Raw genomic sequence first — 13,937 nt, 5'->3', positions numbered from 1 at the left:
GGCTGACGGCAACACGAATGCCAACTAAAAAAAACTAATATAGAATGATAATTCCACAGAGTACTTTATTAAACATGAGGAATGATAATATCCTGCATTCTTCTTAAATACGGGTAGGTATCTGCAACTACGCTTTCAGATGTAACCGGCACATTGTAATCTCATTTTATTTTTTAATACTTCGTTATTAATCAATGTATCTACGTTAAAAAACGTTTTAGAATGCAGTTGATATCCAATCGTGCAATTCATCTACCTACCCACATTCCACCACCAGACAGGATAATTACAGATTATTTATGCGATTTAGAAAAGTTAACATGCGCTTAGATAGTTTTGCAACAATATGAACATGTTCGTTCTCGCTAAATAACAAATTTAATCGATTACACATTTTGTATTGCTAGCAATATCAAAATTGATGATTTAGGCACAGATAAGTTTAACTAATCTAATATCACATTTCACGATTGGGCAACTTGTCAAAACTGTTAACTACATTTCTCAAATGAGAATTCATATTTTCTTTATTACTTGTTAGTAATTTGATGATGGTATAATTATTCATGTTTGTTTTCGACTACAAAGATCTGTTTTGAACTACTACACTTTTTTTTATGAAATTGAATGCCTTGAATACAGTTATGCAGTACTTAAAAAAGCTCTTCATACGACGACGCGATCGATCAGGACCTGACCTAAAGCATTATTGCTACTGAGGACTTACTAGCCTTTACCCGCGACTTCGTCCGCCACCTGAATTTTCTCATGGGAATCCGTCATTTTCCCGGGGTAAAAAGTACCATGTCCGTATACCCAGCAGGGCCCTTCGTCTGATTCGATTGAATACTAAAGTTTCACTTAGGTAATATTTTATACCTTCCGAATAGTGTAAGTAAAATTATTGTACCTCAACAGTTATGCGAGAAAATTGAATTAATTTCCAGCAGGGCCCTCCGTGGTTTGAAGGTCTTCAGACCTGTAGTGTATGTGCCTGTATAGCGGTGCATTAGTACCTTTAGATTATCTTTGTTTTCTTGAAAAAAAGTTATTAGTTTATAAGAAATATACCTACAAAATGTTTATAATGCCAGCAGGGCCCTTTTTTGTTTTGGGGGTTTCAGTCCAAACAATCATATTTCCTAGCAGCATTCTATTTGTACTTTTCAAAAAACTTATCGCTTAATTCAAATAATGAATAATAATAAGTAAATAAATCAGATAAAAAAAATCTAATAAAATAAAATTACTCTGATATCTAAAGATGGCTATACTTATTATTTGATTATTTATGTGATGCGACCAATGAAATAAAAATCAGTTTGTATGTTATACTAGCTGTTGCCAGCGACTCCACCCGCGTGGTCAAATGAATGAGAGGTTTTACCGCGGTAAAAAGTAGCCTATGTCGCTCTCCAGTCTCCTAACTATCTATCTATAAAAAAAATCATAATTACCATAACATCGCTACATAATACATAAACAAACTAACAAACACACTTTCGCATTTATAATATTAGTAAGGTTTAGGCAGGTACGTAGTTGAATATCTTCGAAAAACATATAGAATTGAATAATATAAAAAATTGAGGGTAGATGATAAAATTTGCCGATACCGTAGTGTATGGATGTCGCACATCAGTTACAGAGTTTCATTTGTGAGATTACGTATTGTCATTTAGAATTTAGAACTTATTTGTGATAAAAATATAGCTAGTATAACATACAAACTGATTTTTATTTCATTGGTCGCATCACATAAATAATCAAATAATAAGTATAGCCATCTTTAGATATCTGTAGCCCTACCATGAGTTGGCGTAGTTAAAAACTAGAGTAGTTAACGTGAGAACGCAACTACAACAGTGGGCTCAAATAGGGAAAGAATGAACGACAAAGCCAATCTACATTCACTGTTGTTTAATTTAACTACACATTATTAAATATGGTAGCAATTTTGGTACGTTAACTATCCGCTAGAGGCGCTGTTCGAGTTTTACGAGAACTACAGTGTCTCCGGGAGACTTTAGTTAACAACTCATGGTAGCGCTACAGAGTAATTTTATTTTTTTAGATTTTTTTTATCTGATTTATTTACTTATTATTATTCATTATTTGAATTAAGCGATAAGTTTTTTGAAAAGTACAAATAGAATGCTGCTAGGAAATATGATTGTTTGGACTGAAACCCCCAAAACAAAAAAGGGCCCTGCTGGCATTATAAACATTTTGTAGGTATATTTCTTATAAACTAATAACTTTTTTTCAAGAAAACAAAGATAATCTAAAGGTACTAATGCACCGCTATACAGGCACATACACTACAGGTCTGAAGACCTTCAAACCACGGAGGGCCCTGCTGGAAATTAATTCAATTTTCTCGCATAACTGTTGAGGTACAATAATTTTACTTACACTATTCGGAAGGTATAAAATATTACCTAAGTGAAACTTTAGTATTCAATCGAATCAGACGAAGGGCCCTGCTGGGTATACGGACATAAAAGTACCCTATGTCCTTTCTCGGGTATCAAAATATCTCCATAACAAATTTCATGCAAATTGGTTCAGTAGTTTAGGCGTGATTGAGTCACAGACGGACAGACTGAGTTACTTTCGCATTTATATTAGTATGGATTTAACCGATTCATGGCCAATGACTCAACAGTTGAGTCATTAAAAAACCTTTAGGAAGGCCGATGGCTCAATTGGTGAGTCAAACCAAAATTGTATAAAAACGGATATTAAGAAAAAAAAAAACACTTAAACTACCATTTTTCAGATCTCATTAAACATTTCCGTGAATATCAGACCTGGCCCTTCAATTTAGAGAATATTTTTATTAGTCAGGTGTCATAAACCTTTTGTATAACTGCCGCAAAACATCTTGAATATTTTTTAAATCGCTATACAAGCCTTTGTTGCATATATTTAAATAAATATATATATATTTATAAAATTTATAAACACAATAATTGCTCGTTCGAGGAGCTATTCTTTTTATATATATACCTACACATATTCAATTATACAAATATACAAGAAATGCTTGTTTGAAAATTTACGAGATTGAGTGAATGGACGCTTCTTTGGTACACTTTTTTGTAAAATCGATTGACTACAGCTTGGAAAACCTTGATTTACTTTATCTTCAATTTGTTGATCATGGAAATCAGTAAACATTGCCTGGCTACATTCAGTAAAATCGTCGTAGTCCTGATTATCTACAAATAATATTACAATAATAAATAATGATTGAATACTACTAAAATGTTTACTACCTCTGCAATATTTCATTAAAACCAACAAATACTACCTTGAAACGCCATATTAACTTTTATTATCCACAAATTCGAATAGGAGAACACAGTAACACGTTTCTGGTTGTCAGACTGGCTCGAATGATGGCGAAAAGCATTAAATCATTACAAGGAGCCAATGACTCATCAGTTGAGTCATCCTTCAGGGAGGCCGATGGCTCAAATGGTGAGCCACCGACCAATGAATGGGGCCTGGCTGAAATGTTCACGAAAATGAAGGTGGCAATGAATCGGTTAAGACTTGATGTTTGTATCACGTTGGGGGTTTAAAATAAAATAATCAATGTTTTTATTCATTTTTATTACTTATACTAGAATTAATTAAACGGAATCACCACAAGATTAACTTAAAATGCGTATCTAGTTCTAATGTCTTCCAGTTTTTTAGACACCTCGGCGGGCGTCCTCTCGAGATCGGTGGCGATAGCTTTCTGTTTGGCCGGCTCCAATGAGTTGTACTGCTCACACAGATCTCCATCTATCACATTCTGAAACAATACAAAAACAAATATGTCAAGCATTTTTTTACATTTGGGTACAACGGCGTTTACTTTCCAATTACTGAGTAAAGATAAATGTGGAAATGTACGTTCCATAAACTACAGTAGCGCTAAAATGTGCGCGTCCCGACTCTCAGGAACTAGACGGGCGGCGGCGGAGCGGCGCTGTCATAACGACGAGCGCACACACCGCCGAGCGCCCGCCGTGCTCTGCCAACAGTGTAACACAACTGCTCGCTCTGGGAGAACAGCTGCTGACTAACTGTTGGATGACTAAGTTGTAACAAAAATAAAGTTGGCTATGATTATTTGGAATCATGTCAACTATGTAAAGTCGGGACACAAAAAGTATAGAACTATTTTGATTTACCAACCTTAACTGGATAATAATAACTTCTAAACGACAAGTGATCACGACCACATAGGGGCATGTGTTCACTTCGCATGTGCATCTCCAGATGTTGGAAGAAACCGTGGTCTTCTCTGGATGTAAATGGAAGTAAAACGCCGAGAGATCCACTGACGGTTGCGTACAATAGCGCCTCCGATCCGCCCGGAATGAGCGTGGCCCTTTGCAGCGACGTCACAGTCTCGCCAACATGGAAATTGACCGTGATGTCACCCTTCTGTGAAGCTCCATTTAAAAGACCTGAAAATGAAAATACTTGTCATTGTGTGTCATAGTCAAAAAATTGTAATGATTCGTATAGCAGTTATCAGATGCGAGTTAGTAATCATTGCTTTCATTAGTCTAGCATGTATATAAATTTTGTTTCATCATATTGGGATTCATAATAACAAGTGTTAAATAAAGTGCTTACCTCTATCCCAGAGAGCTTTGTTTCCAGTCGGGTCTTCGTCAACGTCGTCCGTCACAGATTGTGGCAGTCTCATCACAGCTACGTTGCCGAACTTGTCAGACATTGCTACAGTGTCGTAATCTAGTATACAACTGTTAGTAATCCATCGTGGATTGGTGTCATCAGCAAATATGATCAACTGATTTTCTCTTTTCTTGTATTTTAGACAGAAAACCGATTCTTGTACATCAGATGCATATATCCTCTGGCCGATTGTTTTGATGTCTGCTATGAGGTTAGGAATGTGTCTGTTTTCGCATTTACGGAGCAATTTTCGTCTGCCAATATCGTAGAGCCTTAGCATGCGCCCAACTCCTGCGAGAAGTTTTCCGTTGAAAGGTGCTAATGCGCCAGGATATTCGTCGATGGGTGTCTTGTGAACGAGTTCCAACTTGCCAGTACTGCCATATATCTACAAAAAGAGTTATGGTTACAAATCTATTCTACAGGTAACTCAATAATTTTGATTATTCATTGTTCTCAGATCTGGTTAAGTAATCGTCAATGTATTTCAGATGAAACACGGAGCGAGTAAGTTGACATCATTGAATACTTGATGTTTTGATACCTTCTATGTAAGTTTAGTATATTTACCTTATAAACATGTAAACTGCCTTGAGTACATGATCTTGGTGAAAGTATCATATCTTTAGCGACACCGACGACCAAATGTGGCTGTGCGTGCTCGGCGTGGGCGACCCATCGCACGATACATCCAGACACGGCTGCTTCGTTCTGTTCCAGGGGTAACTTGAATAATGTGGTTGGTTGACCTCCACTGGTTCCCATATCAACAACGCGAATTTGAGACGCCCACATACCTAAGAATGATTACATACATTTATTATAGTCCAAAATTATAGCAAAACAATGAACTAAATGAATATAAGCTAAATGTTTCCCGAACTTGAATCAAATGACTTATATTAAGATCATCTGGGATTAACGTTGGGATTTAATATCGCCACATCCGATTAGAGTCAGTAAGCTCAATGACATTTTCTGCTCTTGCCCAGAAGACGTGGCTTAATAAATATTAAATGCTTAATAATATGAAGGTTTGTTTATTTACCTGCTCCGGCTTTCGGCGACGAAAATACATTTTCAGGTAAAGTATCGGAAAGGAATGCATCAGCCATTTCGTTTGCCAGTTGCTGTTCCTCAGGACCTCCGCCTGCCGCTGCCTCTCGCATTTCTTGAGCCATTTGAACCCTAGAGTTAACAAAATCTGATTAGTGTTGTTACTATTTTTACAAAATTATTTGTACTTTTAGGTTGTATTCAGTACTGCAGGAGTATCTACATTAAATTCGGGTATTGTGTGTTAGTGTCATCACTATGAAAAGAAAAAAAAAGTCAAGGCCTATAATAATAGTAATATTTACCTTCTTTGTTTCTTCATGTCTTCCGTGTAGGAGTTGTGATCGGTTTCAAGAATAAAGATGTGATTGTTGTCAGTGTTGATTACGAATTTCCTAGGCGTATATTCTAGTGGTAAGTAAGTCTGATTGAAAACTGCGCCGAGCTTCTCCAGAGCCAAAATCCTAAGAGTGTTTGAAGAGATCGCTACAATACCCTCGGCACATTGTTCTGAAAACAGAATGGGATGTTATAATATTTGTTTGAGCTTGTTCTATAAGCAATTTAATAAGAGGATGTTTGTCCACGGCATGGTTTTGCCGCCTTCATCGCCTGAACGACTCCAGCTCGGCTATGGAATATGCCGAGTGCCTCGCTCTACCGCAAGCGGGAGCGAGACATGCTCTGCGACGTTGTGGGCCTTTCACTGCATGAGGCAGCTACGCACCACCCTTGTATGGCCTCACCCGAAAGCATGACCATACAAACACGTCGGTAATCAACAACAAATATTTAGTAAATTAATAAAAATAAACTGCTTACCAGAACTAAATCCGGCCGCATATTCCAAGCATTCGTAAGACAGTGGTGTGAGGTGGAAGCGATTCTGGTAGTGGTAACCCAACCAAGTTCTTGACGACACAGCTAACACTGCCTCGGCAGCTTGTACGCGGACTTTGAACAGTTTTACAGGCCTCGATCCCAAATATCTAAAAATATAAAAAACCTGATTATTATTATGAAATCGTGAGATATGTGCGAATATTGCGGCAGATATGTAATCTCAGATCTGGTTAAGTAATCTTCAAGATAATTCGGTTGTAAAAGGAGCGAAAAGTTTGTCATCATAGGAATCACTTTAATACATTGGTCTATTTAGGAAAAGAAGTTAAATTACCTTGTTCTTGTGTCAGCTAAGTCACCACTGACGGAATCCAGTGTAGTTCTTAAAAGTACTCCATTGCTTAGGCCAATGTTTAACTGCAAGGCAGATTTAGCTCCAGACTCAAATGGTTGTTCAACAATGCACAATGACTCCGCGCCGGCCGGCAAAGCTTGCATAGACCGTGGTGACAAACAATCCTGGAAAATAGGCACTAATTAATCTTTGGTTTCTTTACATGTGTGGATGTTTTAAAAAATAAATAATGTATCAGAAGTCTGAGAATAACGCATTTTTGGGTTGTTGTAATCAAAGTGACTCAGTGGTGTCCTTGTATCATCATTTTAAAACAGACACTAAATGAAAGCAAAGGATATTTTGAGTATTCTTACCGAAGGGTCCAAAGAGATAATTCTGACAGTGTTATCATTGAGTCCCACAGCTAAGAACCATGCTCTCTGTTCACCAGTCGCCACAGATCCCAATGCCATACATGACACTTCTGTCGACAGCTTCTTCCTTTCAGTGTACTCATTGAGTTGACCAGTCTAAAAATTACATAACAATGGTAATCACACTATTATATTTTTGAAAATGAAGCAACTTGTTTGTTACATTTATGGAAGGATTGTCCACGGCATGGTTTTGCCGCCTTCATCGCCTGAACGGCTCCAGCTCGGCTATGGAATATGCCGAGTGCCTCGCTCTACCGCAAGCGGGAGCGAGACATGCTCTGCGACGTTGTGGGCCTTTCACTGCATGAGGCAGCTACGCACCACCCTTGTATGGCCTCACCCGAAAGCATGACCATACAAACACGTCGGAATATTGAATAAAATGAGAGTAATATAATACTTACAGGGTCCATTTCGAAATACACTAATTCCCCTCCAGTCAAAGCGATAACGACTTGTCTCTGGTTAACTGCACATTTAACGATAGACTTTTTCCCTGGCGCCTTCCATTCGTTAACACGTTTGTCGGCACGAATGTGTCTGATGCCATCCGGGTACACCTGCACGAGAGCGTCGTTGCCCAGTGCATGACAGCTGAGCGTCGGAGTTGTGCCCAGGAAACCGGAGTCCGTTACTTCTTCTACAGTCTCACCGATAGACAGCACAAGCGTCGCGTTAACGAACGACACAATGATGTAAGAATCATATTCCTCTGTAACCAAAAGAAAAAGTCCAAGGTAAAATACGACCTATTAGCAAATGTCTACTTATAGCAGAAATCTTCTGATGACGGCAGCTTCCGGTTGCGTTAAATGAAGTCTTTGGTGCCTACCTTCGAGTGTTTGTTGAAACCATCTCTTATTCGTTCATCGGCCGATAGTAGATTCTGAAAAGAAAAACCACTGGTGTTTATGTATGACAAACAACCAGGGTTTTATTAGTAATTTGTTGATAAAGAGGAGCATTCATAAGTGGTTAATTGTAACGTCACGGTATGTCGGTAACACGGACCAAAAGATATAATCATTACGCTCCTTTGTCTTTCCACTTAATTTCTTGTGAAAATTATATTTTATCCACTTTAGCTATTCTTGAAAATAAACTTTATTGTATGTTATGTGAACCAACAAATCTATTAAATGGTGTGCCAACCATTCACCAACAATGCTGTTAATATAAAATTTAATATAGCCTGTTTAATATGAACTAGATCTTATAAAGGTAACTTACCATCTTTGTGCCTTCTGACAGTCCACACAGCATTAGGTGAGCCAGGCAACTCAGACACAGCCATCTCAGCTACTTCTAGACCATGCCTCAGTGCTCTTAATGACGACCTTGGCCCACGCCCACATGCCAGATATACTTGTGGTGTATCCTCACCAGCTAAGTCGGCAACACGACAAGCTAAAAACATAAAAGTGATTAAATAAAACATTCTTGGTACAAAAGGAAATGAGAGTGAATTTCAGAATAAAATGATAATTACCTAATATGGGTGAGAGGGAGTCCAGTTCATCCACAAGCACAAGATTTCTTAGAGGTCGGGGTGCAAAGAAGAATGTGTCTCCTTCTTCTAAAGGCATTGCTGAACTGAATTCTGGCTCATCGTCTTCATCACCCAAGTGAGCAATTTGATACAGGTAGCTGAAAGAAACAAATACACATGAAAATATCTGCTATACCCTTCCAAGGACACAGAAATTTATTTTAAGTAGTTTGTTTGTAAATCTCGCATCAGTGTGCTCTCCCCCATAATGTAAGGGAGGACCTTGGTTCGGAGATTATTACTCTAGCATGGTATGTTATAAAACAGAGCACCAAATGTCTCTAGTTCTTAGTATTATCATGCAAACTTGATCCAAATATTTTGCTGGACTGAAATAGCAACATCTTAATATTAACTTAGATAGTGATCTTGAACTATTTGCTGAGTTATAAGTGATATTAGATACTTACTGGTTGCCAAATTCACAAGCCACAAACAGGAATCCAGTTTTGAGAACACACATAGCTGTTGCTACAGGTACTGTATCAAAGTACTTTAGTTTAATCTCAGTTACCATATCATCATCAGTCTCAATAGTAATTTTGAATATGTCTCCTTGCTCTGTTTGTGCTAAGAAGAAGAACATAGATTTTGTTTTGTGTGTTGCTGAGCAGACAAATATCATGCCCCTTTCTGGATCATCCAAGTCATTTCGCCGTCGAGGAATAGGACATCGAATGTCGTGTTGGTCTCCTAAGTTCTTGTATGTCAGATAATTTTCTGAACAAATGAGTACTCCTGATGGTCCATCATTGCCTCCAGGCACTGTTATAAGGAAGTTAGCATGTTCTTCAAGAGGTTCAGAGTATTTTCTTACTACATGATTTAACCCTAAATCCAGTTCATAGAATGTTAGGGTTTGTTGTGTTTTCTGAGCAGCTTCACCTGTGAAAAAAAGTAAAAATCAAATACTGAGGAATCACAAGCATGACTAGACAATGATCTTGAGTTGAACTCATTCAAAGAGGATTTGGCGTCACTGTCAATCGGAAACACGGACCTCAAAATAATCATAGTAGACATAACAATGAATAAAAAAAATGAGACAGGTGACTAAAAACTGTGATAAATATTCCAACTAATAGAGGCCGCATTTAACAGTTAGATAAATTAATTTTGAGACATACCTGAAGGATCAGAGTCAGCCTCTTCATAATCAATCTCCAGACAGGCAAACATTGGGTTTTCAAAGCCAACATCTACACCAACCATGTGGTATACCAATGTGTTTGACTTGTGGGCTTCCAATGGAGAAGAAATAGTGAGTCTGGCTTCAGCATCTCTGTTCAAAATGTAGACAAGCTTCTGCTTTTCAATGGCACCTATAACAAGAGACTTAAGTTAACAATAATAATGCTTAGTCCACAAGAGGGGGAGAGCAGCTGCTTCAAGTTATCACAAAAGGTTACAAAAAGCAGCCGTTGCCAAGTCTTTTCAAAAACTTGTCTTGTGAATGTCTTTACAATTTTTCATTGTATTACAAATACAACAGATGTGGAAATAATAATACTTAAATTTACAATACCAACCATCTGGTTAAATATTAACTTGAGGATATTGCCATATTTAATAGCAAAGAGATTTTAAAATAATTTTATGATCAATGTAATTTATATTTTCAGGGAAAGTGTAAATCTGCATACATTTATGTTACAAATTATAGATTCCCAGATAAAGGCTATCCAACATATGGACTAGTATAGGTTCTGCCTAACAACTTGAGCAATGATGCCAGATCACGGTGACAATTTTTCTAGATCCTCTTGGAAATAAGTGCAGATTGGCACATCACTACATCAGTATTCTGTTACTACTTCGGCAATGGTTCTCAATTTGTTCATAGCCCATAAACTAATTTTACTAGACTGGTAAATAAGAAGAATGTAATTGAACAAGTCTTACCGATCATAACTGCTCTGCCTTTAGGATCAATGGCCAAGTATTGACCCGGGACAATGCGCCTGCATCCCGACTTCCCAAATGTTTCTTGGTGAACTTTTTCCAGAATATTTTTCTTAGGGATGTATTCTAATATCACAATCCGACCAGAATCAGAGCCAATCACAATGTAATCTGTAATTGTAAGTAAAATTATGTTAATAATTTCAAGTCTACAATTTATAAAGATAGTTACTGTGAGCAAAAATAAATTGTGCCACTGCGGTACATCTGAACAAATATAAAAATTGAGCAGAGCGACGCATTGGCGGTCACTCTATGCATCTAGTTATCCCATGCACTGTGTGTAGTAAGTGGATGGAGCAAGACGATGCAACAACAATAATATACAAACAAAGATAAGAACACGTAATTTTAACCTATAATTACGACCGCGTCACTTATAGGTTAGCACTCGCAGTCCCGCCCTTTATCTCCCACGTGGCCTAAAAATATAAAGTACATTTACCTTTGGTGCCTCCAGTGAGCCGAAATGACATCATAGAACGGATGACGCCAAATATTTCCACTTTCATCAATGTATGAACTTTGCCGGTATTGGGATCCGGTCGCAAAAGTTCTAGGGTCTTCCCACGTGATATCACTATTTCTTGCTGTTTGGTGCCGGAAAAATTCCCATGCACGGCATGTGTAATGGATGTAGACCCTTGCAAAGTCAAGTTGTAGAGATACATCTTTGCGGCCTTATCCTACACCTGGAAATAAGAGCTTTATTTGTAGAAATAATACAAAATATCAACATAATATCGTGTTTTTCAAAGAAATGTTAGGCTCGTAACTAACGAAAACAGAGTAAAGCTTGTGTTTCCGAATGGGTGAGCCTAGTTATTATAGCACCGAAAAAACGACCACGATCAACATAGAATTAATCGAGGAGATACCTTGTAGTGCACACGAAATAATACACGATATAGAAAGTAAAAGCATGTATATCAAGTTATTTGGACGTACCTTCTAGTAAAATATGCAGATTGCCGCAATGCGGCTTGATGCTTGAAATATTTCTATTTTCTCCTCTTCCGCCGCTAAGCGATGGCAGGGGCCGAAACAAGTTCCGAGGTCAAAAATACTGATTTTACTGACCAAAAATTCAAAAATACTGACCAAATACAGACCATTTCTAAACCGTTTTTCAGGTGAACGGTGTGAAATAAAAAAAAAATACAGTCGAATTGAAAAGACAAAATCCTTTTTAGATGTCGGTTAAAAAGATTATTTTCGGTTATTGGTCTCCATCATCCCCATAGTCAACCAGCACCGCCTTTTTATTGTGTTAAAGAGCTTTTTCTATTGTTAGTAAAGTTTTCGATCTGGTCTTACGAATTTTCAATCAGGTCTTACGAATTTTCAATCAGGTCTTACGAATTTTCAATCAGGACTTACGAATTTTCAATCAGGTCTTACGAATTTTCAATCAGGTCTTACGAATTTTCAATCAGGACTTACGAATTTTTAATCAGGTCTTACGAATTTTCAATCAGGTCTTACGAATTTTCAATCAGGTCTTACGAATTTTCGATCAGGTCACGTGCCCGGACGCGAGTTTAGAAGTTTTTAAAAATTACAGAAAAGTGCGCAACGGCGCTAAAAAATTTTCACTTTATACTATTGATTTCAAAAAAATAGTAAATTTTAATTTGCTATTCTATTGAAGTCATGTGATGCTGTAATGGATGTATATATTACGTAGATCATCCACATAATATCGAGCATCCAAAGCAGCCCTCTGATATCATTACTGGGCAAATCGAGAATGTAAGATTGGCCAACAGCTAAGGAAAACCAAAAAAATATCGTTGAGTTTGGAAAAATACTGACTATACTGACCGATTTTCGAAAATACTGACTTTTACTGACCAGGTCCAAAAATACTGACTTTTACTGACTTTACTGACCTGTTTCGGCCCCTGCGATGGCAAAATGGCGGAGCCGACGAACTCGAATGCCATTTCGTACCGAGGCGATCAACCAATCAAAAAGAAGCATATTCAAGCAAGCGTCCCGTTTTATAGAACTGGGGTTGTCAGACTAAAAATTGACACATATTTAATAGAATTTAATTCAACGCCATCTACCGTTCAGTGGAAATAATTTAGCTTTAGCTACATTATTTAACTATTGACTCATAGATGGCGTAGTTCAGTCCAAAGATGAAACGCCATCTATTAAATAAAAAAGAAGTTTAAGATTCCATATTTACTAACAGATGGCAGTATTTAAGTAAGGATATTGAATTAGATACTCTTTTGCCTCTAATCAATCTAACATGCTTCAGTCTACGAGCGATGAGAACTGATTGACCAAATGTTACGGTGTCCTGATGATTATTAATTTTATAATCCTGTCCACGGCAAGCAAACCTACTAACTTAAACAGGTAGACTGTAGACCTCTCTCCATACACCGATATTACAGGAATAAAATGCTTTTCTTACAAATCAGGCTGATGTACCTATGCGATTTCGTAGTAGTGTATGAAGATTCTAAAGGTCTTGGCGTTCCTCGATAAGAAATTGCCAGTAAAACCTCTTCAAAAAAACTTCAAATGTTTACCATTTGAAGTTTAACATGAAAGTACTCAAAAAATTACCCTAATATTAGACCTATGAACATGCTTTTTTTAGAAGTTTCCTGATATTAATATAATATCGCGTTATGTTATCCCATATGTTATGTTACGCCCAAGCTAAAAGCTTTGTTTTTTTTTTTAATTTTGGATACAATATTGAAAATGTATAAGTAAAAGGCTTTAGATAATGTCATTAGATCTTACTTAACTATGAGGATAACATATTATAGAGATACCATGCAATACCTGCCGTAAATACAATTGATTGTTCAAAGAAGATACAGCAGTTGCCTCAGTTTAACTTACAGTTGAATGTGTACCTAAATACTGAATAGTAGGTACCTAAGTAGTTCTTGTGTAAGCACTTACGGGTAATTATTTACTGATAGAATAAACTACCTAGTTAGGTAATTCCTCTTTTTAAAATAGTACTAAGGACGTTGCACAAAAACTAAAATAAGTAGGTAGTAGCTTTTTTTCTTAT

General features: G+C 37.2%; 1 protein-coding gene across 6 annotated transcripts; it reads right to left on the bottom strand.

Annotated features, from left to right (window-relative positions):
* Positions 1-3,604: 3,604 nt before the first annotated feature.
* Sf3b3 (splicing factor 3b subunit 3) lies at positions 3,605-12,861 on the bottom strand. 6 transcript variants are annotated; one of them, XM_076123045.1, is made up of 18 exons: positions 12,781-12,838; positions 11,837-11,910; positions 11,334-11,580; positions 10,829-10,999; positions 10,054-10,248; positions 9,337-9,811; positions 8,867-9,024; positions 8,608-8,784; positions 7,782-8,089; positions 7,315-7,470; positions 6,938-7,122; positions 6,583-6,749; positions 6,066-6,270; positions 5,753-5,892; positions 5,275-5,501; positions 4,642-5,092; positions 4,195-4,469; positions 3,605-3,808 (listed from the first exon to the last, which is right to left on the bottom strand). In XM_076123045.1, the coding sequence occupies exons 3-18, from the start codon at positions 11,557-11,559 to the stop codon at positions 3,668-3,670; spliced, it is 3,657 nt and encodes a 1,218-aa protein (XP_075979160.1). In that variant the 5' UTR covers positions 11,560-11,580; positions 11,837-11,910; positions 12,781-12,838; the 3' UTR covers positions 3,605-3,667. The 6 variants fall into 6 exon arrangements, with proteins under 6 accessions (XP_075979160.1, XP_075979158.1, XP_075979159.1 ...); XM_076123043.1 differs by having other exon boundaries at positions 11,837-12,005; positions 12,713-12,825; XM_076123044.1 differs by lacking the exon at positions 12,781-12,838 and adding an exon at positions 12,713-12,774.
* Between the last annotated feature and the right edge of the window lie 1,076 nt (positions 12,862-13,937).

This window comes from Anticarsia gemmatalis, chromosome 14 (assembly GCF_050436995.1).
Source record: "Anticarsia gemmatalis isolate Benzon Research Colony breed Stoneville strain chromosome 14, ilAntGemm2 primary, whole genome shotgun sequence".
NCBI lineage: Eukaryota > Metazoa > Arthropoda > Insecta > Lepidoptera > Erebidae > Anticarsia > Anticarsia gemmatalis.
This window is presented reverse-complemented; position numbering and strand designations above follow the sequence as displayed.

Bases quoted from the DNA above. Each gene is read 5' to 3' on its own strand.
- Sf3b3 (XM_076123046.1), bottom strand. From the start codon at position 11,559: ATGTATCTCTACAACTTGACTTTGCAAGGGTCTACATCCATTACACAT. The intron at 8,090-8,607 runs GTAAGTTACCTT...TTTTGGTTACAG, and splicing joins TGTCAGAAGGCACAAAGATG to AGGAATATGATTCTTACATC. The intron at 4,470-4,641 runs GTAAGCACTTTA...TTTCATTTTCAG, and splicing joins CAAAGCTCTCTGGGATAGAG to GTCTTTTAAATGGAGCTTCA.